At 51.8% G+C, this 25,077-nt stretch overlaps 1 protein-coding gene across 1 annotated transcript in view; it reads right to left on the bottom strand.

Annotated features, from left to right (window-relative positions):
- Positions 1-23,061, bottom strand: part of TBX5 (T-box transcription factor 5) — a 42,810-nt gene extending 19,749 nt beyond the window's left edge. The window contains exons 1-6 of the mRNA XM_046025948.1: positions 22,915-23,061; positions 21,153-21,247; positions 18,874-18,993; positions 17,965-18,112; positions 14,250-14,402; positions 6,078-6,169 (exon numbers count right to left, since the gene is read on the bottom strand). Coding sequence (XP_045881904.1) covers positions 6,078-6,169; positions 14,250-14,402; positions 17,965-18,112; positions 18,874-18,993; positions 21,153-21,247; positions 22,915-23,061 — 755 coding nt within the window. The remainder of the gene's footprint in view (positions 1-6,077; positions 6,170-14,249; positions 14,403-17,964; positions 18,113-18,873; positions 18,994-21,152; positions 21,248-22,914) is intronic.
- Between the last annotated feature and the right edge of the window lie 2,016 nt (positions 23,062-25,077).

Genomic DNA, 25,077 nt, shown 5'->3' with positions numbered 1-25,077 from the left:
CGTAAATTTACACTTCTCTGGGGGAAGCCGTGTGGCTAGCCAAAAGCAGGGCAAGAAGCAGGGAGTTAATGCCATCTCCAGAATGTTGTCTTGGAAATCACTGCTCATTAACCGGGCATTCCGATTACCTTTAACCGCAAGCATGGGAATACAAGAGTGCGAAGCCATGTGAAAAGTGACCATTTGAGGTTAAGAAGCTGAACATTAATTTAGAATCAGGAAGCCAGGCCCGGAGAAGGAGGGAAGGTGCCAACGGAAGGCTTTTAACCTTTCGGGAGCCCCAGAACCTTGAATCCCTGAAAATGGTTTGAAATTTTTGTCTATTTATATCTTGTGAGTTTTTCAGACAGTCCTTGGCTTTCATTGGACTTTCAATAGGGACCTTGATTAGGAAACCCAGCCCTTCGTGGAGGAAGAAGATGGAGGTCAATAAAAATCACTTAGAGGGGCGCCTGGGTGGCTCAGTGGGTTAAGCCTCTGCCTTCAGCTCAGGTCATGATCCCAGGGTCCTGGGATCGAGTCCCGAATTGGGCTCTCTGCTCAGCGGGGAGCCTGCTTCCCCCTCTCTCCCTGCCTGCCTCTTTGCCTACTTGTGATCCCTCTGTCAAATAAATAAATAAAATCTTTTAAAAAATATTTTTAAAAAATCACTTTGAGGCAGGAGAGTCTCTCCTAAGAAACCAAGCTCATGGCCAGGATTCTTCCCCTTGACCAGCTGTGTGGCTCTGGGCATGTCACCCTGGCCTTTGCCTTCCCAAGGACATGGACCCCGTCTCAGTGCCTGACATCAACCTGTCTGGGCCCGAAGCTGGGCCAAGTGCTTCCACGCCTATGGGGACACACTCTGACTCTCCTTCTGTCTAGAGGAGGGATTCCTGCCCCTGGAACTGGGTCCCCCCTTGGTTGAGTCCCGTTCAACCACCAGAATGCAGCAGAAGGGACACTACGGTTTCCAAGGGCTGGTGAACAGAGCCTCGCCGCTTCTTCCTGGTTGTCTGGGGGGCAGCCCACAGCCGTGGAAGGAGTCTGACTCCCCAGGCCGGATGCACATGTTGGCCAGGCCGGATGCACATGCTCCAGGGCACAGCCCCGCTGACAGCCTAGCCGAAAGACAGCATCGAGCATGGATGACAGCAGTGTCCCAGTCCGGACACCCGGCCTGGTGCCATTAGCTACCTGCCGCCCCAGACAACACCAGAAGGCAGGCAGGGACAGCCCAGATGACCCCCTTCTAAGTTCCTGACCCACAAACCATGAACAAAATAAAAGTGCTTCGTGTTACCTCGTGCTTTGCCGTGCATACAGGGGCGACAGTCAGAACTGAGGTCGTCTGTGCTTCCGCGTCCCTTGAACGAGCCGTGGAGGCACAGAGCAAGTGGTTTCTGGAGCTTTGGCTCTTCCCGGATCTACCCTCACATACGGAAAGAGGATGGCCTAGCTTGCGGCCCAGGGCTCCCCAGCCAGCCCCAGTGAGGCCGGGAATACTCTGTTACGTAGCAACAGTCATCAGGACACACGCATCACCTCCTCCACCCGTGCAACAGCCCTGGAGGAAGGTTCCGTAATGATCTCCCATTTTACAGATGAGGGAGTAGAGGCTGGGTGGAGTTGGGGGAGCCCAACCGCGGAGGCTTCCCCCCCGGGGACGCTGCTGCCCCTCTGGGGGCTGATTCACCTCTGCCGCCTGGAGAGCTGCCCCAGCGTGAGCACTTAGTAAGTATGTTTTCCCCGAATAACAGACCGACGGATCCGACACTGGGAAAGTACGTGACTCTCCAGTCCTCAGTTTCTCCTTCTGCAAAATTGGAAGCGATGCGGTCTCCTCTAGTCCCTTCTGTCTCTAGAATGTCATGTTCTTGGAGCAACTGTCGCCTTTTCCCCCTCCACTGTGCCACCCCAGGGGGCTTAGGAGAGCTTTCTGACCCCTACTCCAGACTTGCAGATCCCTGCCCACTTCTACTCTGACCCAACCCAGAAAACCCTTCTTCCCAACACATGCAAACCCCACTCTTCCCACAAGGCCTAGCTCCCACCCTCTCCCTCCCCTCCTTCCTCCATCGCCCCTCCCCCCATCATCCCAGTAGCCCTGGCCTTGGCCTCCAGCACCCTCGACTCTTAGGAAGTTCACAGCTTGCCTAAACACATCTTAAAGACTGAAGCAGAGGTCAAAGAAAGCAACATTTCACGGAAAACCAGGGCCTAGGTCATTTCAAACAGCAGGAAAGCGCCCACGCCTTTCTTGTTAGGATGAGCATTTAGGGATATTTCTCAAATTTCTGTTACTTGCATATCACCTTGACAAGTCCACCAAAATTTTACACCAGTTCTACTCTCATTTAATTACCATTTTCCCTTAAATAATCCACCTTACCTCTGCCCCGCCCTCCTCTCTCCTTCCTTCTTTAGAACTTACTCTCATTCCAAGCAACGTTGTCTCTAAAATCTGCCTGATGTTCCCATGCCTGTATACCTTCTAAAATCTTCCCATCTGTCACCAGGCTAGAGGTCCTGCAATTTGGGAAATATTATTTTTTTTAGGGTAACATGTTTTCTCAAGCCGCGGATTAACCTTTCGAAATGACCTTGGCACATATTCTAATCGGTCAGCTGGAGGCAGGATTTTAAAATAATTTCATCTTCTCTTTCGTGCTTTTTCCACAGCTCTCCCGTTTTTATAACAAGCGGTTCTTGCTCCTGCCACCAGAGCCCATAAATGAGCGGTGGAAAAACAACTAAGACACCATCTGCATTTTCCAAACGCAGAGAGTGGGGCTGGGAGAGATAGGGTGAGTGTCCAGACGTTTGCAAGCTAATCCAGACGTTACTGATGTGGGCTACGCGCGGGTCCGTGTCCGGCCCTCTCCCCTTCTTCCAACTGTTGGAATTAGAGGAAATGTCATTCCTCCTGCTTCTCCCGCTCCCCCCGCGGGCCAGCTGTCACTGGGTGTGTGGGGGACAGGAAACAGGATTACAAGATGAACAGGGAGCCTGCCGTTCTGGCCCGGCTGCTATCACAGCCGACTCTGGACAGCCATCTTCCCCACTTGTCACTGGGAGCTGGGACCATAGCCCAGAATAAATACCGAGTGAGGGCAGAACGGGGAGTAACGGGGAGTCTTCCCCCAAATCAGATACACTGACTAGGAGCCAGGCACCCTATAGACATTTTCTCATATAATTCTTATGAGAATCGTGGAAAGCGGAGGCTATCAATGATGCCCATTTTACAGATGAAGATACTGAGGCTCTGTGAGGTTAAGTCACTTGCCCGAGGTCACATGCTCACAAATGCAGAGCAAGGATGGAAGTCAGGCTCGTCTGAGTCCCAAAGCCTTCTGTTGGAGCCACTCTGCCTTACTCCTTCTCCTTCCCGGGGGCCATGTGCACAGGACTGGGCAGATGACTCCGTCTGCTCTTCCGGCCTGGTGGGTGCTTAGGTCAGCCCTCTGGCTCCCCGGCACAACTCCTAATATGGCCACAAAGACACACGTGGTTCTTTGGTTGCAGGTTTGCCCCCAACATGTCAATTAGTGCCTACTGACTACTGGCCACCGTGTCCCGCCTTTTTCTGCAAGTGTCTACCCAAAGAGGACACATAGACGACCCCTCAGCCAACCTGCACTGATAGGGGGATGATTGGGACAGTCAGTTCAGATCAAAGTAGAGCCATCCGCCTAAATACATAACCAGCTGTGTTTAGAAGCTCAGGGGAGAGTCTCTGGGGTGACCGACATTTCATCTCTCAGATACCTGCCCTCCCTATCTGTCTCTCCTCCATGCCTATCATCTATCCCATCAGCTTCCAAAGTGCAGAGCCCGGGCCTGAAACAGGAAAGCGCCAAGGGGTCATGGGGATAGACATCCACAGTCTGTGGCCAGGGGGTGCCTGTTGGAAGAAGAGACAGCTCCAAGGACACCTAATGATGATCAGGAGATGGCTGAGCGAAGAGGAAGGAAGAAAGCTTGCAGAAGACCAGACATACTGCTCCAAGGGCCAAAAACAGTGGGAAGGATACAGGCGTGAAGCATCTCCTTCAGCGTGATGGAGACAGAGAGAGGACACTGGCCGGGGGCAAAGCGAGGGGGTGGCTGGGTCAGACGGGAAGGGCATGGCCCACCAGAGGGAGGAGTCTGGGCCTTATCCTGAGGGCAACAGGAAGCCTGGGTGTGTTCTACGCTGTGGAGTAACCTTCACGGATCTGTGTTTTGCAAAGATGTCTTTGGCAGATGCTTGGAGAAAGTCCCTCCCGGAAGGGTTTAAGTAACTTAGGAGGCTGTGGTGGGCAAGAAAATGGGAATAGCCCAGCAGGAGAAAGGGGGTGAATTCAGACCTATGTTAGGAAGGCAAAATCAACAGGACCTGGTGACTGGTTACACGCGAGGGGGCAATTTACAATACCTCAAGTCCACGATCCGACCTGCTCTTGACCTTGTGGAAGGGAGGGAAGACCCCTGGTTTCGGGCTGGAACGGGGTGCCTTGCTTCCAGTCCCTACCTGCATGGCCTCGACCCTCACCAGCTGGAGGACGGGGGTGAGAATCTGTCAAAGCCTAAAATCCCTTAGTGACAACTAGAAGGCTGGCCCCCCCTTTCTAGGATCCCTGTTGTCAACTTTTCCACTGACCATAGATTCAATCCAACTCCACTTTCAAAATGCAGACATTCAAAAAGCCAGCTGTTATTTTTTAACGATGATAATTTATAAGAACTTGGTTCTTGTAGTCACAAAAAGCATCTTACTGATCCGTGATCGGGAAGAAACCCGATTATAAATGCAAAAATGCAGACGAGTGGGGCAGAGATATGCACAACTGAAGGTCAGGGTGTAGTTCTTGAAAATCATGCAAAATCTGGGATGCCTGGGTGGCTCAGTCGGTTAAGAGTCTGCCTTCAGCTCAGGTCATGATCCCAGCGTCCTGGGATAGAGTCCCGTATTGAGCTCCTTGCTCAGCAGGGAGCCTGCTCTCACCCTGCTTGCGCTCTTTCTCTCTCTCTCTCTCTGACAAATAAATAAATAAAATCTTTGTTTTTTAAAGTACTTTAAAAATAATAAATAAATAAAAGCACGCAAACTTAGATCGGGAAAGCCTGCTCACTAGAAACAATTTCCACGGCATGAATTTCCAAACCAGTGTGAAAACGACAACACTATGGCCTTTCTCTGTTCCTCTCTTAGATCCCTTATCTTTCTTTGAATGGGTATGTCTGTCCCATCTGCCTGACTCACCCTTCTCATGTCTTCCAGAAAGGATAAAGAAAAGCTTCCTACGTGACCTCATTTTATTTTGAAACACTAAACCCACAAAAGAGGAGGGGGGAGGCGAGGAACCCTTTCTTGGTCAAAGGAATCAAGATGTATTTCTAATTCTCTTGCCATATGGTAAGTTATTTTGGAAGCATATGAAGAGGTACAGAGAATGTTTGACAAAATTGGCAATGCTCGTACAATCCTTTCAAATCAGACCAAATTCCCACTATGTACATTTGCTACAACCCCTTCTATTCATCATATCAGCGACTGTGACCACAGGATATGTAAAAACGCTGAGCAATTTTTATCACCAGCTTCCAATCCCCCAGTGCCCCGGACCACCACGTGGTGTCAAATTTGTCTGCATTTCACCCCCAGGAAATCGAGTCATTAACTTCCCTTTCATTTACCAAGAGTTGTTGCCAAAAAGAAAATCATTCATCGGCTGTGACTTATGGGAAGAAAGAGAGAAAGGACTGATTTCATGAGAAGGAAAGAGAAGGCAAAGAAAAAGGAGAGAAAGCTGGAGCTTTTGTTGCCCTGGGCAGATGGAGAAGGCCAAGTTCCCCGGTGCCTTCTCCCCCTTCCCATCCCCGGAGGACACATTCCCCCCAATACCACCACCCAGGGCTGTCCCATAGGGTGAGCCACGTGGGAGCATGTGGGGGTCATTAGATGGGGGGCCAAAGGTGGCTGTCTCTCCTTTTCCTCGATGGTCAATGTGCCTGGGCCTCTGTGGGGAGGAAGGTGGGAGGAGGGAGGCGGCTGCGGGCTCTCCTGATTCCTTGGGGGGGAGAGACAGGAGCCCAGTCCGCCACCTTCTTACCTTTGCATTCTTGACATTCTGTGTAGTTCCATGTCATCACTGCCCCGGAATCCTTTGGCGAAGGGATTATTCTCAATCTTTAATTGGGTGATCTGCAGGAAGAGGGAGAGAAAGAGAGTCGGTTTTCATTCGATGGCTGGAAACGCAGCCTCTGGCGACCAAAAGAAGCAAATTAAGCCAGTCACATCCGTGGGACCCACCACTTCATTCTAGAGGAGGCTTTGAAAAATGCTCTAGATCAGACCGCTTTTAAAAAGGAAAAAAACCTGGTTTCGGTTTGCCCCTTAATTGGAGTCATACTCTGCATCACTCCAGCCGGGCTGGTTTGTTTTTTAATCCCAGCATGTTGTGTTTCAAACACAATCTTGGAGTCCCCCTTCCCCTCAGAAAGTTGGGCACGGTGACATGGTGTCCCTTGTCCCGCAGCCTGGTGACCGCTATTTGGAGAAAGCTGGCTGGCACAGGTGGAAGCTGGTGCCGAATTAAATAAACACCCAGAGAGAGGACTGTAGCATGCATGATAGCTGTCTGTCAGCTCCAAAGCCCTTCAATTTTCCAGATAAAGAAGAGAGAGCCCTCTTCTTGGAAGTGTTTGCTGCAATACACAGAGGTTAGCAGCAGAACAGGATCTTGGGTTCAATGGTCAGAACTTTCACGGAAACCATGAACACGTGGTCTATAAGCGTGAGCGTACAAGACAGATTCTGGTCAAAGAGTACATCCGTATGGAGTCCGCTAAAATATTTCCTAAAAGCTGCGTGTGAACTGAATTTTTATTTATCGAATCTCTTGAGAGCCATCGAGGCAGCATTCACGAAGTTCAATCACGGAAGCTTCACCTTCGCCATCGTTATTATATCCATAATCTTATTATATAGTAACATTATATAATATGTATTATTTATACTTACAATATAAAATTAAATCTACAACATTGTATCTACCTGTACACTGATCTCTACTTAGTATTTTGACTTAAATCTCACCACTTTTTGTTTACATCTATTTTATTTTATTTTATTTAGATTTTATTTACTTATTTGACAGAGACAGTGAGAGAACACAAGCAGGGGAAGCGGGAGAGGAGGAATTAGGCTCCCCACTGAGCAGGGAGCCCGATGCGGGGTTCGATCCCAGGATCTTGGAATCATGATCTGAACCGAAGGCAGCCGCTTAACAGACTGAGCCACACAGGTGCTCCCACATTTACATTTATTTTATTAAAAAATATGATATCACTTCTCTCCACCTCAAACTAGAATCATGAGCTATTCCAATAAAGGAAAACTACTGTATCAAATTCTCTCTGCTGGCGCCCGCAGAAAGTTCCAAACCCAAGGCCTGCCCTCACTTTGTTGCAAGAGAAAACGAGACACTTTTAGAAATGCATTTAACACACACTGGGACTGAACTCTCTTCCTGATAGATGAGTAGAAAGATAATCAAAACGAGAACAATTTTCTGTGATCCCATCCTATGCAAGGACCCACAAAAACCATGTCAGCTACCCCCAGTAGTAGAGTTACAGACTTTGAGAAAGTCTCTTTGAGAAGCCAGGAGTAGTAACTAGTGAATGCACCCATAATTCATCCATTTGGGGGCAGGCATTCTGGTACGTTCTGTTTTCTAGAAGAGATGGCCTTATAAGGTTTCCTTCTAACTCTAAGACTCTCTAATGAACATGAAATTACTATGTGACACACGTGGGTGTGTGTATGCCTGCAATAAAAAATAAAAAATCGGGGCGCCTGGGTGACTCAGTGGGTTAAGCCTCTGCCTTCAGCTCAGGTCATGATCCCAGGGTCCTAGGATCAAGCCCTGCATCGGACTCTCTGCTCAGCAGGGAGCCTGCTTCCCCCACCCCTCACTGCCTACCTCTCTGCTTACTTGTGATCTCTGTCAAATAAATAAATAAAATCTTTTAAAAATATATATAAAATTAACGTTTTAAAAATACGTTGATTCCAAACAGACAACATTTTGGAAAAGGCAAAACTAAAGAGACAGCAAAAGGGATCGTGGTTTGCCAGAGATGGCGTGGGGAGGGAGGGGTGAACAGGCAGATCCCAGAGGACTTTAAATGAAACTATTCTGGTGATAATGTAACGGTCCATACATGTCCATGATTGCCCACGTGTCCACACTCACAGAATCTATGACCCCAAGAGTGAGTCCTCATGCCGATTCTGGGTGATAATGATGTCTCAGTATAGATTCATCGCTTGTAATAAATGTCCCACCCGGTGGGCAATATTGATGGTGGGGGAGCCTTTGTGGAGGGTCTCCCCCTTCAGAGACAGGGGGTCCAAGAGAACTCTCTGTATTTCCTACTTAACCTTGCTGTCATCTTTAAGTGACTCTAAAAAAAATAAGACCGATTTTAAAACTTCTAAAATAGGGTGGGTCTTTATGGGTACACACATTCCCTCTTTCCTTATTTTTTTTTTCCCCCCACTGGATCTATTCATACAACTTTCTGATTTTTGACCTGACCCTTCCAAATGAGTAGGAAGGTCTGTAAAAGTCTCTTAGGATGGGGCACCTGGGGGAACTCAGTGGATTAGCCTCTGCCTTCGGCTCAGGGTCCTGGAATCGAGCAGGGAGTCTGTTTCCCCCTCTCTCTCTGTGCCTGCCTCTCTGCTTACTTGTGATCTCTGTCTGCCAAATAAATAAACAAAATCTTTAAAAAAAAAAAGTCTCTTAGGAAAACAGCCTTTAAAATGGGCACTCCTGAATCTGCTTCTGTTCCGAGTCACTTAAATGGAGCTTTCTCTCCCACTCAGGCTTTGTCATTAAAAAAAATGCAACCCCATTGACCATAAATCATGCTTTTTTTTAAAAGGTGGTGGGGAGAGGGATTCTCAAAATGTGAAGTAAAAATCAGGTCATTCCAAAAGGGGTGGAGGGAATCCTCGCTGCACCCCCTGCGAGTTTCATAGGCAACATGGGTGTGGTATCGGGGCTGAATTAATGCCTGATCCATGACGTCACTGTTCCATCAATAGCTCAGGGCAAACAATTACCGCGAGGGGAGGAAAAAAAAGAAAGAAAAGGAGGGAAGGCGGGTTTTGGTATTTTTATCAGCAAAAATCTTTCACTCGAAACGATTCCTTGCATCCCAGACACGTCCTACTCCTACCTAATGTTTGAGCTTCCAAAAATATGATTGCACAGGACGAGCCCAGTTTGCTACACAGACACTTAGGTATGTGGATCCTACATATGTCTTATTTGTAGACCAACTGTGCAGGTCCCTAGGACCCAAGAATTATTACCCTGGAGAACCGTTAATACTCAAGCTCTGCAGCGGGTGAAAACGTCAGCCTGATTCTGTACACCCCCCGTCTCTGAAATTCCCTTCCAAACACATTGCCTGTTGGCTGGCTCGCTCACGGGCACATGACATGGTCGGATGTCTGAGTTCTACTAAAAGGCTCCCCTGAAACCGACTCGCACTAGTCACCAAATGCACTGCCTCTCCAAGATCAGCACAAAACCGGATATCCGGGTGGAGGAGGGGGGGAAAGGGGGGCTAAAACAAATATAAATGCCAGCTCCAACCAGTGAGACAGAGGTTGTAAAAATTAATGAGAATAATTGTTGCGAATTCTTGCTTTTGGAGAAAAAAAAAAAAAACCTCACGAGAGCCAAAAATCTTAATTATGTCTCTCTATTAGGGGTTCATTTCCTGGTCCCAACCAGAAAGCTCATACCTCATAAATACAGATTCCTTACGCAATGATTTAAGCAGGAGGAAAAATGCCTTTTAATGGCAAAGTAAGTTAATATCGGGGGACAGACATGCTTGCATACACAGCCATTGTTGCAAGAGCAGAGAAATGAAATGGCCACGTGACCTTTTTTTAACACCTAAATATTTCTAGGGCTCGTTCTGGGTGCTGCTGACAGCCTCAGTGAAAACCTTACAAAAACGTGTTTCACAGAGCAAACGTCGTTGCTGCGGAAGAGTCGAGTTTTTTAAATATCTTTTTCAAGCTGTCAGCCATCTGGGGAAATAATTCCCAGATCCAGCTTGGGATCACAGCTGGGCTGAGGAAACATGTCGTGTCATTAGGAGCCCCCGCGGACCCCAGTCTCACAAATGAAGGTCGCCACGTACCTGCCTCCGCCTGGAACGGCATCCCAGCTGAGAAAGAGCATTCATTCGGAGGCATCGGTCCACTTACACTAAAACTGAGTGCCTCCTATGGTCCCAGATTGTCCTGACAATTAAATCCCATGGGTTGCTGTTCTGTCCTCACTCATGTATTCAAAGCATCTTTGCAAAGAGTCCCCAAACTGATGGAATGTTCAGCGAGTGAACGCCTTCAACCACAAAGACGGACACTTGTCATTGTTTTTCAAACACGGTAAGAAGAAACTTATTTAAAGGTTCAGTTCTGGGGTGCCTGGGTAGCTTAGTGGTTGAAGCCTCTGCCTTCGGCTCGGGTCATGATCTCAGGGTCTTGGGATCGAGCCCCGCATTGGGCTGTCTGCTCAGCAGGGAGCCTGCTTCCCTCTCTCTCTACCTGCCTCTCTGCCTATTGTGATCTCTCCCTCTCTCTGTGTCAAATAAGTAAATAAAATCTTTTTTTAAAAAAAGATAATTGTATTAAAAATTTTAAAACAAAATAAAATAAAAAATAAAAGTTCAGTTCTTCTGATTCTAGAATAATCAAGGAAGTCAAAGAGTGTCCCAGGGCCTGCGTTTTGGATGGAGTTGTCTTGTTATGTAAGGATTGGTTGAGCAGTCAATCCATGGGATCATCGCTCACCCTCTGGGTGAGAATGTTTGTAATGAATGCCCTGTACTACACATTTTCCAAGGACTACCTCGTTTAGTCTTCACAATGATAAACACGAGCAATTCTTGTCTCATCCCCATTTCACAGACGAGGAAAACTGAGCAACTTGCGCAAGTCAAATGTATTTAAACCCAGGCAGCCTGCCTCCAGAGTCCCCCCTGGTCCCTAGGCAAGGGTGAGTAAGACAGCAGGTGGCTTCTGCCCATGAAGTCAAGAGTCTCCACACCTAGCCCAGGTGGGACAAGGAAGGAACAAGACGGAGTCCACAAACCACACTCAGTTTGGCCTGAGTGTTTAAGTCACATGTCCTACATCCATGTGGGGAATGCCTACACAGGTCCTGGACTGGGCTGGAAAAATGTATGACTTTAGACTACCTCCTGACAAGGAACAGAGATGCCTTTGGTAGTCCACAACTAAATAGTTGGGGGGCAGGGGAAGAAGAATGATGGAAAGTTGTCTCCTATGAAATCCCTCTTCTGAGGAGCACCTGGGTGGCTCAGTGGGTTAAAGCCTCTGCCTTCGGCTCAGGTCATGATGTCAGGGTCCTGGGATGGAGCCCCGCATCGGGCTCTCTGCTCAGCAGGGAGCCTGCTTCCTCCTCTCTCTCTCTCTCTCTCTCTGCCTGCCTCTTTGCCTGCTTGTGATCTCTTGTCTGTCAAGCAAATAAAATCTTAAAAAAAAAAAATCCCTCTTCCGGATGTCAGGCTAAGAAAACCTTTATGGACCCAACCAATTAAAAACAAACCAAACCAATACCCCAATTCCCATCTGTGAACCCTTTGTGTGGTCATCAGACACACATCTATCCAGATGGATATTTGGAGCACACATTTTTAGACCCGTGAGCATTTAGACACACAATCCCCTAGATTGTGCTCAAATCTCACACGTACACACCCTACTGGGCAGACACTCCTTCAAGTGCATGGATCACTAAATATATTCACTGGGGAGGGCATTTTTTAGATAAAGGAGAAATGGGGGGGCGTGGGGTATATTCACAAGTGATTGCAATGACAGCTTCATGGTTACCTACATGCCAAATTCACCAAATGGTGTATTTCAAATATGCAATGTATTATATGACAGTTATGCCTCAAAAAGCAAAGACAGAGGGGTGCCTGGGTGGCTCAGTTGGTTGGGCAGCTGCCTTCAGCTCAGGTCAGGATCCCAGGGTCCTGGGATCGAGTTCTCCTACATGTGCACTCTCTCTCTCTCTCTCAAATAAAATAAGAAAGAAGGAAGGAAGGAAGGAAGGACATGCTCTCCCAGATCTAGCCTTGCTTGATGGACCCTAAGATCATAACTACAGAGGGATTCCCCCCAAAGGATCTGAGCACTCACATCTTTCTTTAGCACGTCACTTTCACGAATCTACTATTTCCTGTCCTTTCTGTATGAGTCTGGACTTTCTGAGTTGAAAAGAAAGAAGAAAAGAAAAGAGGAGAAAAGTAGAGAAAAGAAAAGAAAATCTGATATATCTTTGGATCCCCTCTCAGGTCTGAGTGTGTGTGCGCATGTGTGTGTGTATATATATTAATACATAGAGATACATGTGTGTATATGTATATTCACACATATGAGAGGGAGGGAAGGAGAGAGGCGTGGTGAGACTGAGTGTCCTCGTTGCTATTTTCTTCCAAATTTTTCCCCTGTGACTGTCACCACAAAGTTAAACATAGATTTACAATAGCCATAGAGGAAACAGGTCTCTCGCAGCCAGACCCAAATTAGCCTGAAATAGTTTTGCAATTTTCAGAGTATTTGACCTTAATGTTTTTGCTCTTGTTGGTTTGACAAGTCAGGGGTAGAATTCAGAAAAATCCTTCTTCCCCTTTAAAAAGTAATTGCATTTGGGAAAGAGTGAGTTTCCTTCTGGAGGGAAGCTCTCTCAAGACTTGGGTCCCCAGACAGGACTTGCGGCCCTGAAGAGACCATCCATCACCTCTTGGCCTGCTGACTGACAGCCCGAATTTGGAGATTACCATCTTGGAACTGCCCCAGCTTTGCTGGGAGGTAAGGAGGGGTGTTATCTGACACTCAGTGTAGGCAGGAGGCTTTAGGGTGCTAAACCCAACCCTCACCCCTGCCCCGGCCTCTCCCACCTGGCTTCATGGCCCCTGTAACTTCCTGCCACCTTACCCTGATGTTGCTGGTGGGGACAGGAGCTGGAGGAAGGGCGTCACGACCATCGCCATGTCCATCTCCTTATGGTGCCCCAGTGACCTGCCCTCACTGATCCCATATGGAAACCCCTACATTCCTCTTGAACAGTCCTCCAACTCAGACCACAGTACTTAATGCTAACAGCCTGCACCCCTGTGGTGCTCCCCCCTCTGCCCTGTATCTTGCCTTGCCAGATTCTATGTCTTTTCAGAACTCGGCTTGAGAATCACTCAATCCTGTCCTCCCACCAAGAAAATGAATCCAGGGGCACTCACGTTTCCGAAGAACAGAAGTGAACCATGGCAAGTCAAGCAGACCCCTCTCTCCTGGGAAAGAAGAAAAGATCCCCCACCCCCAACCTGTGGTGATGGGGTACCCTGTTCCAGCACCATCGTCCAGCTTGGAAATGCCCAAATTGGGGTGTGGATTTTGAACAGTGTGGGGTCTGCTGTTGACAGGATTGAGCTGTACCCTCCTGTGTCTACACCAGCCTCCAGCCTCCTTCTAGAAAACAAGGCTTCCCTCGCCTCCCTCCGTAAGCTCTGGTTTTACTGTGGTCTCATCTAACTCCTGGGAGCTGCTGGGGGGTGGGGGAGGGGACAGGGCACAGGTCACTGGGATTTTTGTTCTTGTTTTCAACGATGCCAACTCTGCCTCACTCTGGTCCAGGATCAGTAACAGCGGAGACAAGGAGAGAAGCACCTTGCAAACCCAAGCCCAGAGCTTCTAGGCAATTGTCACCTGCCCCAGGTCAAGTTGAAATGTGTTCAGAAAGCAGGTTGGGGGAGAGACTCTCACCCACAAAAAGACATTCCACAAAGCTGGCCCCAGGCTTCCACCCAAGAGCATGGACCCCTGCAGTAAAGCGACCTTTCTTCCTGGCCATCACTTAGTGAGTACAGAGATACGTTCCTCTATTTGTCACCTACAGTCTGACTAGTGTGTTGAGAGACACAGAGAGAGACAGAGAGAGTGTGTCCCGCAAAACCCGTGAATACAGTACAAACAGCTGAAACGTTCAGGCCATAGCTTGGTGCCTACTCCAGGACCACCCCCCGACCCCGGTCCGCAGCTGGTGCCCGCTGTGAGGGAATAAAGAAGCCCTTAAAGCTTAAAAGTTTCCACAAGAGACCCCTGCATTCTCCTGCAAAGGCACGGGCAGCAGCCCCAGCACATGGTTCCCGGGCCTTGGGCTTACCTTGTGGTTCTGGTAGGAAGTCACCGCGATAAAGGCTGTCTCAGGAAAGACGTGGGTACAGAACGCAGTATTTTTTGAGCCAAATCCATTATTTTCATCCGCCTTCACGATGTGTAATCTGGGCTGGTATTTGTGCATGGAATTTAGAATAATCTAAAAATAATAAGGAAAATGAGATTGTAAGAAAAATCAAAACTCCTTTGTTTCCCGATAAATCCCCTCTCTCCACCCCTAAAATTCACCTCCTTACACAGACTCTCAAAAAAATGGTCTGATTTTTTCCCCTCCTGTTTTGAAAAGGGGCCAGTGATTTCATTAAAAAGAAACATTTCAAAAATGACAATTTCCAACCCAAAAAGCCAGGGTAATATTCCAGGAATCTACCCAAAGCACACACGGCAGTAAATCAGAATTCTTAATAAAGTTTGCTTAATAAATTAACTCCTGCATAGGGCACCCCCCCTCCCCAGCCCAGCCCACCACCACCACCACCACCACAAAAGAAACAAGTCTGGAGCAAGGAACCAGGAGCAAGTTTAAGCGTCAATTTTGGAATGACAGGGGAGAAGACACAAATAAATAAACAAACATCCTCCCCCCACCAAAAAAAGCTCCTTCGCATAGATGGCAGAGGAAAAGACCAGTGTTTGCAGAACTGGAATAAAAATCACAGGCTTGGTCCTTTGTTAAAAGGTGCAAAGTCGAGGGGCGCCTGGGTGGCTCAGTGGGTTAAAGCCTCTGCCTTCAGCTCAGGTCATGATCCCAGGGTCCTGGGATTGAGCCCCCGCATCGGGCTCTCTGCTCAGCGGGGAGCCTGCTTACTCCTCTTTCTCTGCCTGCTTCTCTGCCTACTTGTGATCTCTGTCAAATAAATAAATAAAATCTTTAAAAAAAAAAAGGTACAAAGTCGAGTCAATGAAAAAAAGAAGATAGTGGGATGGGGAGTGAGCCTCCAAGGATGATGAGATTGGGGGGAAGAAGCATCCCCCCCCAATCCTACTGCCACCAAAGGAGGGCCTGCTTCACTCCCAGTTCCCCTTCTGGGACTTTATCAACATTTCGGGATCCACAGTCAGAATTATCTCCAGACTTGGCCCCAGACAGAACCGTTACATCTGCTTTCTTGGGAATGCGCTCTTTCTCCTTCCTTTCCACCATCTCCATGTTGGGGGTGCTCCCAGGGACAAGGGGGGGGTCTTACTGTTCCAGCTGCCCCTCTAATAGTACTACGATCAGTATTAAGGGGGCGGGGGGGGGGGCTCCAGACTCCCTCTCTGCTGGAGCAGGACTAGTCTCAGGAGATGAGCATCTTTGCTAATAAAACTAGCTTTGGGGTTTTGAGGACGCCTGGCTTTGGATGATTTCAGGAGGCTGAGGACGCGAATTTATCAAATCGCTCGGATGCAGACCCACCGAATGGGCCAATCCCTGCGCTGAACGGGCTGAAAAACTGGCCTGCTTTTTCCGCAGGACCGCCGGGGGCCTGTCCCGGTGTCTTTGATTATTTGTGTTGATGACCCTGGGGCAGGGTCCTGGGCCAACCCTTGAGACCCGCCTGGATGGGGGGGAGGGGAGGCGGGGAGGGGCGAGGACCCGGGCCCCGCGGCTCCGACGACCCCGGCCGCGCGGCTCTAATCTCCGGCCGCCGTGGCCGGGCCGCCTCCCTGGCCGATAGCGACGCCGGCCGGGGCGGCGTGGCGACAGAGAGACGCAGCAGGGCCGCCGCAGCCGCCGGCCGGCGCGGCCATCGTCCCGGCTTAGCCAAATTGCTTTGACGGCCGGGGACAGTGTGGAGACATCAGCGCGAGGGCGATCTAATGGCTCCTAATTTCATTAGGGCGGCTCCGGACTCCGAGTCTGGAGCTGGGGGACAGGGCTGCGTGGCAACGAGGGAGTCCAGCGGGCCACCGCGAGCACCCTCGCTCTCCCGCGGGCTCGGGAGGACTGGAAACTCGCAAGGGTGCCGGGGCCTGGTTGCCTGGCCGCGCGCCTTCCCCAGCGCCCACCCCATAGGGCACCGCAGGGCCCGCAGAGGGAAAGCCAGGCGCCCGAGTCCCACTACCCCCCCAAAAGCGTCCTATGGAGCCTCCACAAGGCCACCAGCCAGGCGGGAAAACAGTCCCGATTCTTCCCGGAGCTTCACCCAGGTAGTCCCGGTTCTGCGCCCGCAGGTACGCGTCACCCCCGCCAGCCAACGCCCCAGAAGCTCGAGGGCATTTCTGCGCAGGGATGGTCCCGCCCGCGGGAAACGGCTGTCGAACTGCCTGGATGAAATGGGAAGGAGGCCCGCGTTTTGCACTGAAACGGCCCTTGGCACCCTCTGCTTCCTCCCCACCGCGCAGGAAGGCAATGGGCCTTCCCTTCTCTCTTCCCCAGCCGCCAGCAGTTCAAGCTGCGTGCAGAGACAGCGGCCGCCTGCATCACTGTCCCAACCCCACCACTGACCCTGGCGGTTCAGTGTTTCAGCCCTAAGGCCCCCACAGGAGCAGAATTCTCCCCTCGGACCTTCACAAACTGTCCCTCTTCCAAATCAAATCCATTCTACCTGGGTTCCCTCAACTGAGGACTATGTGTTTGTTGATTCTTCCCTCTAATTTCCACTCTTGGAATTAGAAAGATCAAGCCTCAAATCCCCGCTCCAAATTACAAGTTGTGTGACCTTGGGCGGATCCCCTCTCTTCCCCCTGGACTCCCATTTATACAGGCTGGATATTTGTGTCCTCATTTCTAAGTTGCTATGAAGGCCAAATGCCCAAAAACCCCCTTGATGGTGGAATCATCAAGCCAAGGGTTCTGGACACACTGAATTCAGTCAGAGACGGTGTCCTGTCCTGGCGATCAATCATTGCCAATGAAAAGATCTAGAGACATTTTCCTCCAAATCAGTGTTTTGTTCTTCATTTGTTTTTTGTTGAGGAAGAGAATCTAGGTTAAGCGAGAGAATCTGCTAAAAGCTACACATTCTCTTGGAAGGTGGGGGGCAGCACACTCAATGCTCCCTATGCAGATTCGGGGGTTCACCAGGCTGCTCTGAGGGAGGGGGGCCCCTGCGGACTCCAGGTTTAGGACTCTGGTCCAGGTTGGTCTGCTCTGGGCATGGTGGGGGCAGGGAGAGAAGCTGGAAGTTGTTGGGAGGAGAAAACGGATAAACCCAAGATATCAGCTAAAAAGGGGTGCCAGGGTTGGCCTCTGGCAGGTTGGTTTCCCCATCTGTAAAAGAGGGAACAGGTGGCCTGGGATCTCCCTGTCAGTTGGAACATCTCAATAATAAGACAAGATTTGGAAGTGAGCAGGGAAGGCGTCCATGGCTCCCACCACGGTCCTGTCTCTGGGCAGCCTGCGCCAAGTCCCCACTGGGCTAGAAGGACTGGGTTTTCTAAGGTCTGAAACACACAGCCCACCACACCTCATCACTGGTGAGCCTGAGGTCCAGACCAGGGATGTGCACTTCAGTCTCCCCCAGGGCCCTGGTCCCCAGCTCCCAGGGAAAGGAAGCCCCAGAGCAAGGGACAGTGGGCCACAGATAGGACTGCACAGGAGAGCGCCGGAACCAGAACAGAAAAAGACCTGATCAGGAAAGAATGGGTGGAGTGAGCCTAGGATAGGAGGTGAGTGTAAGAAGAGAGAGAAAACCAAGGGAGCCAGCAGAGGGAAAGGAGAGAGGGCAAGACCGACTGACTGGACAGACAGACTGAGAGCTGCACCAGGTACTTACATGCCCGAATGGGTCCAGGTGGTTGTTGGTGAGCTTAAGTTTCTGGAAGGAGACCAGCTGCCGCATCCAATGCGCTCCCGTGGCGGGCGAGTCCGGGTGCACGTAAAGACGGCCCGGCATGGCAGGCTCTGCTTTGCCCGTCACAGACCTGGAGCAAGGAGGGGCGGAAACCCGCTGAGACTTAGCATCCTGGCATGCTGGCGGGGGTCCTGGGCCAGGTCAGGCAAGAGCTGCTGAATGGGAGAGTGATCTGGAAATGGCCTAACCCTTGGGCTTCACCTGGGCCTCTGCAAGCCAGCATCTAGGCAGGCCCCCAATCCGGTTCATTCTTCTTCGGTCTCACTCCTTCCCCTGCACCAGGGGTGCCGCGGCCGGGCCTCGCAGCCTCTTGCTGACCATGGACTACCAGGAGGTTCTGGAAGTCTGAACAAAAAAGTCTAAGCAAAGTCCTTGAGGGCTTTCAAACGGGCCTTGCCGTTCGAGCCTCTGCACGCTTGGCAGCCAAGGAATGGTCGTCTCCTCTGTTGCCTGCTTAACTCAAATACCATGGCCGAACTTTGCAATTTCATAAAAAGCATGTTCAAAGCAGGTAACTCATAAAAAATAACTGTAAATAGTTTTATGCCCCCAGAAATACCTCCAGTGCTTGGAAACAATACCCTTTTCTAAAAATCCACAACCCGCGGGTGCAGCCACAGATACGGGCCCTTCACTTACTCCAAGCCTCAGTTTTCTTGTCTATAAAATGGGGACTAATGGCTGCTGTTTCTTTCTCTCGGGGTGGGCTGGGATAGGCACACAGTAGGGCGTTCAAAAACTGTTTCTTGGTTCAATGCGGGGGGGGGGGGGCGGTGTTAAGGAGTCTGGCTTTCCACACCCCCTCATCCCACCTGCCCATTCGGTGCCTACCATTTGTTATCTGCGAACTTGTATCTGTGGTCATCCGCTGGAACGATGTCCATGAGGAGAATATATTTCGTTTTGGGATTCAGGCCCGTCACCTTCACTTTGTAACTGGGAAACATCCGCCTGGGAGAGAACGGAAGGAAGATGGAGAAAGGGAGGAGGGGGAGAGAGAGAGAGAGATTGAGAGAGAGAGAATTTTACTGCCAATCCAGTGAAGAGCACGTCTACACATTTTCATGAAAGCGGCTCTTCCAGAAGCCTGTGGGGAGAAAAGTGGCCCCTGCTCCGCTCTTGGCAAGATCCATTCCAGGTTTCCCTTGAAGTTTTGGGGAGGAGATAGGCCCAGAGGTGAGCAGGAGGCTGGTGACTATTTGTAACCAGGAGGAAAAGAGAAAGCTGGAGGCCAAGGCTTCTAGAAAGAACCAGTTGTGTAGAAGGCCCTGCTTGGAACCTCCATTTCTGCTCTTTGTAAACGCTCTTTTCAGAGCCAGAGACCTACTTTCTAATTTAGGGGTAGAAGAAGACCTGTTAGGGGAAACGCCGGCGTCCTGCACCCAGGCAGGTGGTCCAGCCCCTGAGCGCTGAGCCCACTGCTCCCACCTCATGAGGACACGGGGCTGTGTGCGCCCTCGGGACTGCACACCCGTGGGTGCCCATACAGCTCCCGCCCTCGCTATGGTCCTCAGTCCTTCCCAGGGTAGAGCTCAGCGGGTGACCTCTGCCGCCGAGACTCTAGCCGAAATTTATTTCTAAGTGCTCCCCAACTTCTCCGACGTGCCTGGCACTCTTCCTCGGAGAGTCTAAACACTTTGGCCCTCCGCAAAGAAACTCCAAACCCATCCAGGTCTAGTTTCGGAAAGACCAGAGCTGGAACTGGGATGGAGTCACGGGCAGGTGGGTGCTGCGTACCCCCTCCTTCTGGGTTCTGGGACGTGCACTCCAAATTCCCAATCCTCCTGTGTATGGTGGGGGGGGGGGGGCGAGGGGCTCTGTGCCTGGGAAAGCCAGCAGGACAAGCTGCTGGATCCTGGCTCACCCAGGGATGGCAGGAAGGGGTGAGTGAAGTGAGGCCTTGGAGCCCGGGCCGGGGGTGTTTACCGGGGGGTGTTTATCTGGCGGAGCGCGTGCCTGCCCGTGGACACACGAGAGGCTTCCCAGGCCTTTTATAGTTAAATCCCCTCAACTCAGGCTGGGGGCAGAGGGGGCCCAGCCGTGTGTGTCCTTCCTGGGCAGAATGGGAAGAAGAGCTTAGTTTTCCAGTATAAACAGAACGCGCCTCCTGGTTCACTTGGGCTGAGCGGGGGAGCAGACGTTGTTTAATTTCAAATAATAATAAATGTCACTGTTGTCAGTTTATTGCGGGAGAACGGGGTGGGGGGGCGTCTGGCGAAGCGGCTCCTCCCTCCCCCTTCACACACTCGGGCGGCTCGGGCCTACTGCCTCTCCGGCTTCACGCGCCGGCTTCACACGCCTGGTCGGGGCTGACTCCAGGCTTGCTGCCCTTCGGGACGCGGAGGGTCGGTCCAGCACGGGGAGGCCTGTGGTGAGGCTGTCCCCAGGCCTGGGCAAACTGGCACCTGGAAATACAGAGCTGCAGGACCCTCCCCCCACAGCCATCTAGCACTTCTAGCAAAAAAACTGCGAGCTTTTAAGAGGAACTCTGGGGTGAGTGTCTTGGCGAAACTGCTGAAACAGCCGTGTTTATCGGTGTCTGTATATAGAGCCCGGCCGAGCCCCAGTTCAGTTTCAAAGGCTTCGCCTGCTTTCTATAAACAATGAAAGAGGTAGCGAATACATTCAGCGATTCCGAGTTTGGCAATCGGGTGGGACTCTGGACGGGCTCCAAGGTCAGGGAGGGCGGGAAGGAGGGTGGGGGCCGGGAGTCCCGGCTGGAAGCGGGTCTCCTCTCTGAGCCGACTCCGCAACTCTGTTTTCCCGTCCTCTCTCCCCCTGGTCCTACTGTCTCCCATTACCAATCCATCCTCCGGGAGCATAGCGCCCCCCCCCCCCCAAGCTCTCAATTCTTCTGTATCAGGCGGGAGACGTGCCTGGCTTTGGAGGTGAATCTTGAAGGCGTTTTCCCCCACCAGGGGTGGAAGTCACTGGAGGAGTTCTCCAAGCAGTGTTAACCGAAATCGGGTCACACAGAAACACATTCATTCTCTCTCTCTGCTCTCTTCTGTTCTCTTGCCTTTTTCTCTGCCCCTCTGCCTTCTCCAGGTCTCCGAGACACCTTTCCTTCTCGTCTCCCCCTCGACTTTCCCAGGCCCTCCACAGCTCACCTCCCAGCTTTGGTTATGATCATTTCCGTGCCTACTTCGTGAAATTTCAGCCACAGTTCTCTTTCATGGAGAAACACCTTGATCCCTTCCATGCCCTATAAGAAAGAGAAAAGTCACACAGACAAGTCCCAGGAGCGGGGGCCTTCCCTCCCCAAATGCCCCCTAAACACAGATGTCTCCTTCCCTCTGGAGCCTCTGGGCTGCCCCCAGACCATGGCAGGGCTGCATGGACTCTGGGGCGTGAAGTAGGAATCCCGGTGCAGGCCCCGTGCACCCACCCCGCCATGGTGCACTGCTGTCTCCTAGTGCCACCAACACTAGGCCGGAGAAGAGTCCCCACACATCAGGGTGCTTTAGCATGCCCATGGGAGGACAGACTGAGACCAAAAAAAAGCGGCAGGTGGGGGGGTACAAATCTCAATGCCTTTCAGCCAAGATGCGGCTAAAAAAAGCAAAAGCAAAAAGCAAAAACAAAAATACTCGATCTCAAAAAGCCCACTCAGAACATCCTTCTGCAGACACCCGCACGGGCACGCACAAACACACGGGCGTGCAAATCCTGTACCTACGTACGTTTGGTCTCACCATGGCGGGGCAAACATAGACACACGTCAAAATCTCAATCTAAAAAAATGTTTCTATAGGATGATAGGTTCCCACAGTCCAAAAAATTAGTCCGCAAATGTCTATATTAACAAACCTTCCAGGATCTCCTCACATCCAGTTTCGTTCACTTTGAGGTGTTTTGATTCCGGGCTCAACATTTCCACTTTCAACTAAAAGCTATTTTACAAAACCGGTGCAAAAAATGCACAGACACGAAAACCTCCATTCTGCCATGATCCGTAACTGTCTCGTGAGCAGATGTGCTTTTCCGAAAACAAAAACAATCTGAGTTTCCCAAACTCGGTGCCCACTGCCCTCGGCTTCTCTATAACCGTACACGCATTTTCCTGAGATGGGAAGGGCCAAGAGACAGGTGATAAAGTAGGCAGGAAAGACATCGATCGATCGAAATCCCAAAGAAAGGTTTTGGCTACATCCAAGTTTCTGTGCTGGTCAAGTCACCCTCCTTTGCACCATCGGAGGCCTTATGTAAATTATCAAGAGCAGCTCGGGCCGTCTTCACTTCCGCGGCGCCCGGGGAAGAGGGTACAGAGAGTGCGCGGAAGCCTCACCCTCTAGTGGGGCCCAGCTTCCAGCCAGGGGAGACTGTGGTTCCCAACAGCCTCCCAGCACACCCCTGTGCTCCCGGCCCCCGGCCAGGGCGAGCCAGCCCTCCAGAGCCTGACCCAACACAAACAGTGCAACTCCCGGGTCTGGGCAGCGGCGTGGAGGAGGCCCGTGGCGGCGAAGACTAGAGCAGATCTGAAGAGGGGTCAAGCCATCGCTCACGCCGGCCTGAAGCAGCCGCTGACCCAGCCCTTAATGAGGTGCTCGGGGCTGAGTCTACACCTAGTGCAGCAGCGAAGGCATGATCTGGGCTATTGTTAGCCGGCCCCAAAGAGCCAGATAATTAAGCCTTCTTTAACAACCTAAATGTATTTCCAAAATCCTCTAGCCCTAAAGATTATTGTCACAATAAAGTGGATAGGAGTATACTGGTATTTGGGGACGCAGGGCGCAGGGCGTGGGAAGGTGGAAAGAGTGCGGATGGAAAGGAAAGGGGACAATTGGGGGCAATCAGTAACCCATCCCCACCCCTCCCCCACAGGAGGGCCTCCAGGTCTGCAAAGGGCCAGGAGGCTAGAGGTCTCCTTACCTGCTGGGTGAAGGCGGCCTGCGGGGACGCTGGCGACTTGCTAGGGGCCCCCAGCGCGCTCTCGGGTTTGGAGTCGCAGGGTAGCTCTTTTGAGTCAGGTTCCAAGGGTGTGTGCCCCAGGCCAAAGCCCTCGTCTGCGTCAGCCATGGTGTGTCCGGCGCCCTGTGCCCGCGCAGGGTCCTGCTCTGAGGACAGGACGCAGAGAGACAGAGGCAGAGGCAGAGAGACAGAAGAGACAGTTGGAAACTCTGTTCTAGTGACAGGAGGGGGCAGCCGGGCCCCCAGCTTCCAGCTCCCAGCACCTCCGTTCCCAGCTGAAGGAGGCTGCAGGAGGTCCCCTTATTATTATCATTATTACTCCTCTCTGAGCGCACACAACCTCTTGCGAAAGAGCCGGGTCAGAACGGGAGGAGTCGAGGCCCGTGTCCCCCCTGCGCAGGCTCCCCACGATAAGCCAGCTGCCCGTCAAATTTGTCTGGACTTCTGGAAGAGCCAATAAAGATAAGGCCTGGGTATTTTTGGAAGCCATTGGGTACGAACCAAAAACAAAACAAAAACCTAGTGTCCTTTTAGAATTGTTTTTCTTCGTCAAATTTACAGAAGGACATCACAGCTCTGTTCATTAAAACTCGCAAGAGGCATATTCCTGGGCAGCAGGCAAAATGTCTGCAACAACCCGCCTCTTGCAAAACCAAAAACAGGGGAGGGAAATGATCTGCAGATCGAGAGACCAGGTCGGCGGGAGAATTCACGTTCATCCTTTATCAGTTACAGCCTTTAAAATTAAAAGTCCTTCAACAGTAAGAGTCCTCCCCCTTTTCCCCAACTTTTAGCAACGGTTAAAAAAAAAAATGAAAAGTAGCCCAACGGAAAGGGCAGGAAAGCAGCAGCGGCAGGACCGAGCGGAGGGAGGTGCGCTCCTGGCGCCGGTGGCCCGCACCCCACCGCCTGCTCCGCGGCGTGTTCTCTCGGGTTTCTCGGCTCTCCAGCCCGGGACGGGCATTTTTGACGAGGGGCCAACCGAGGGGAGTTTCTCTGAGCTTCAGCCGGGCCTGGCTCGCTGGAACTGCAGGCCTAAGCTCAGGGGGCCGGCGAGGATCTAATGGGTCCCAGATAAATTCTGGGCTTCCGGCGTTGGATCGGCCTCCTAGGTCCGGCGCAAGGGGTGGAATGGCCCAGGTTGCAGGCTTATGAGGTTGGAACACGAAAAGTAACAGCTGCAGAACTGTTCAAGCCCGGAGGAGCCTGCCTCTTGCTCTGATCGCTTTCCAATCTCCTCCACGTTTCCAAGTAAGGATTTCCTCCCTCAAAACCCGGTTAGACTGGGAAGGGAACGCCGAGGATGGCCCCCCAAAGCTTAGCGGCAGCTCCAGCAAGGGGCTGGATTCCACCCAGGGCTGCGGGGGCCGGACACCCAGAGCGGGACCGAGGAGGCCGGCTTCCGAGGCCCGACTGCCCGAGCAGCTTCCTTCACCACACCCTCGGGGTTCGGGAGAGGCGGTGATGGGAGCCCCCAGCAGCCTGCTTGCAACAAAAGAACCCGGAGCAGCCGTTCCCCACGTGCGCTCGCCTTTGGCCGCCGGCCGCGGGGTCAATCGCAATCAGCTCGCCCAGGTCGGGGTCGGCGGCAGCTCCCGGGCTGGCGGGGGCGAGCTAGATGCGGTTTGACAGAACCAGGCCGCGCGTCCTGCAAACCTCCTCGCTGCTCCTGGGCCGCGCGCCTCCCCGGCTGGCTCCATGCGCCAGGAGCTCTCTACAAGCCGGGCTCTGCCGCATCCCGGGCAGGGCTGGAGTCCCACCAATCGCACCTCCCGGAGCCGATTCGGCCGGAGGGGCTCCCTCCCCGAGCCTCCCCGGCTATCTGCAGGTACTGTTACCTCGCTGGGCGAAGCCGGTGCATTCACCAAATCCCTTCTTGCTCCTAGCAGGGAAGCCAGCGGCGAGGCGGGGGTGCGGGCATGGTGGCTCCGGGGGGGTTATGCCGGGGACTGCTCGCCCAGACTAGCGGCTACCGCTGCATACAAAGGATCACCCGCCGCTGGAGCCTCGGCAGCGCCTGCCCACCTCCAACACACACCTCCTCCGCTTTGCGTTAGCTCACTCGCTCTCCCTAAAGACTTCCAAGTTGTCAGGCGCCAGAAGGGCTCCAGGGAACGCACGCAG

This window comes from Meles meles, chromosome 12, assembly GCF_922984935.1.
Source record: "Meles meles chromosome 12, mMelMel3.1 paternal haplotype, whole genome shotgun sequence".
Lineage (NCBI taxonomy): Eukaryota > Metazoa > Chordata > Mammalia > Carnivora > Mustelidae > Meles > Meles meles.
Note: the sequence above shows the minus strand (reverse complement) of the source record. Positions and strands in the feature narration are given on the sequence as shown.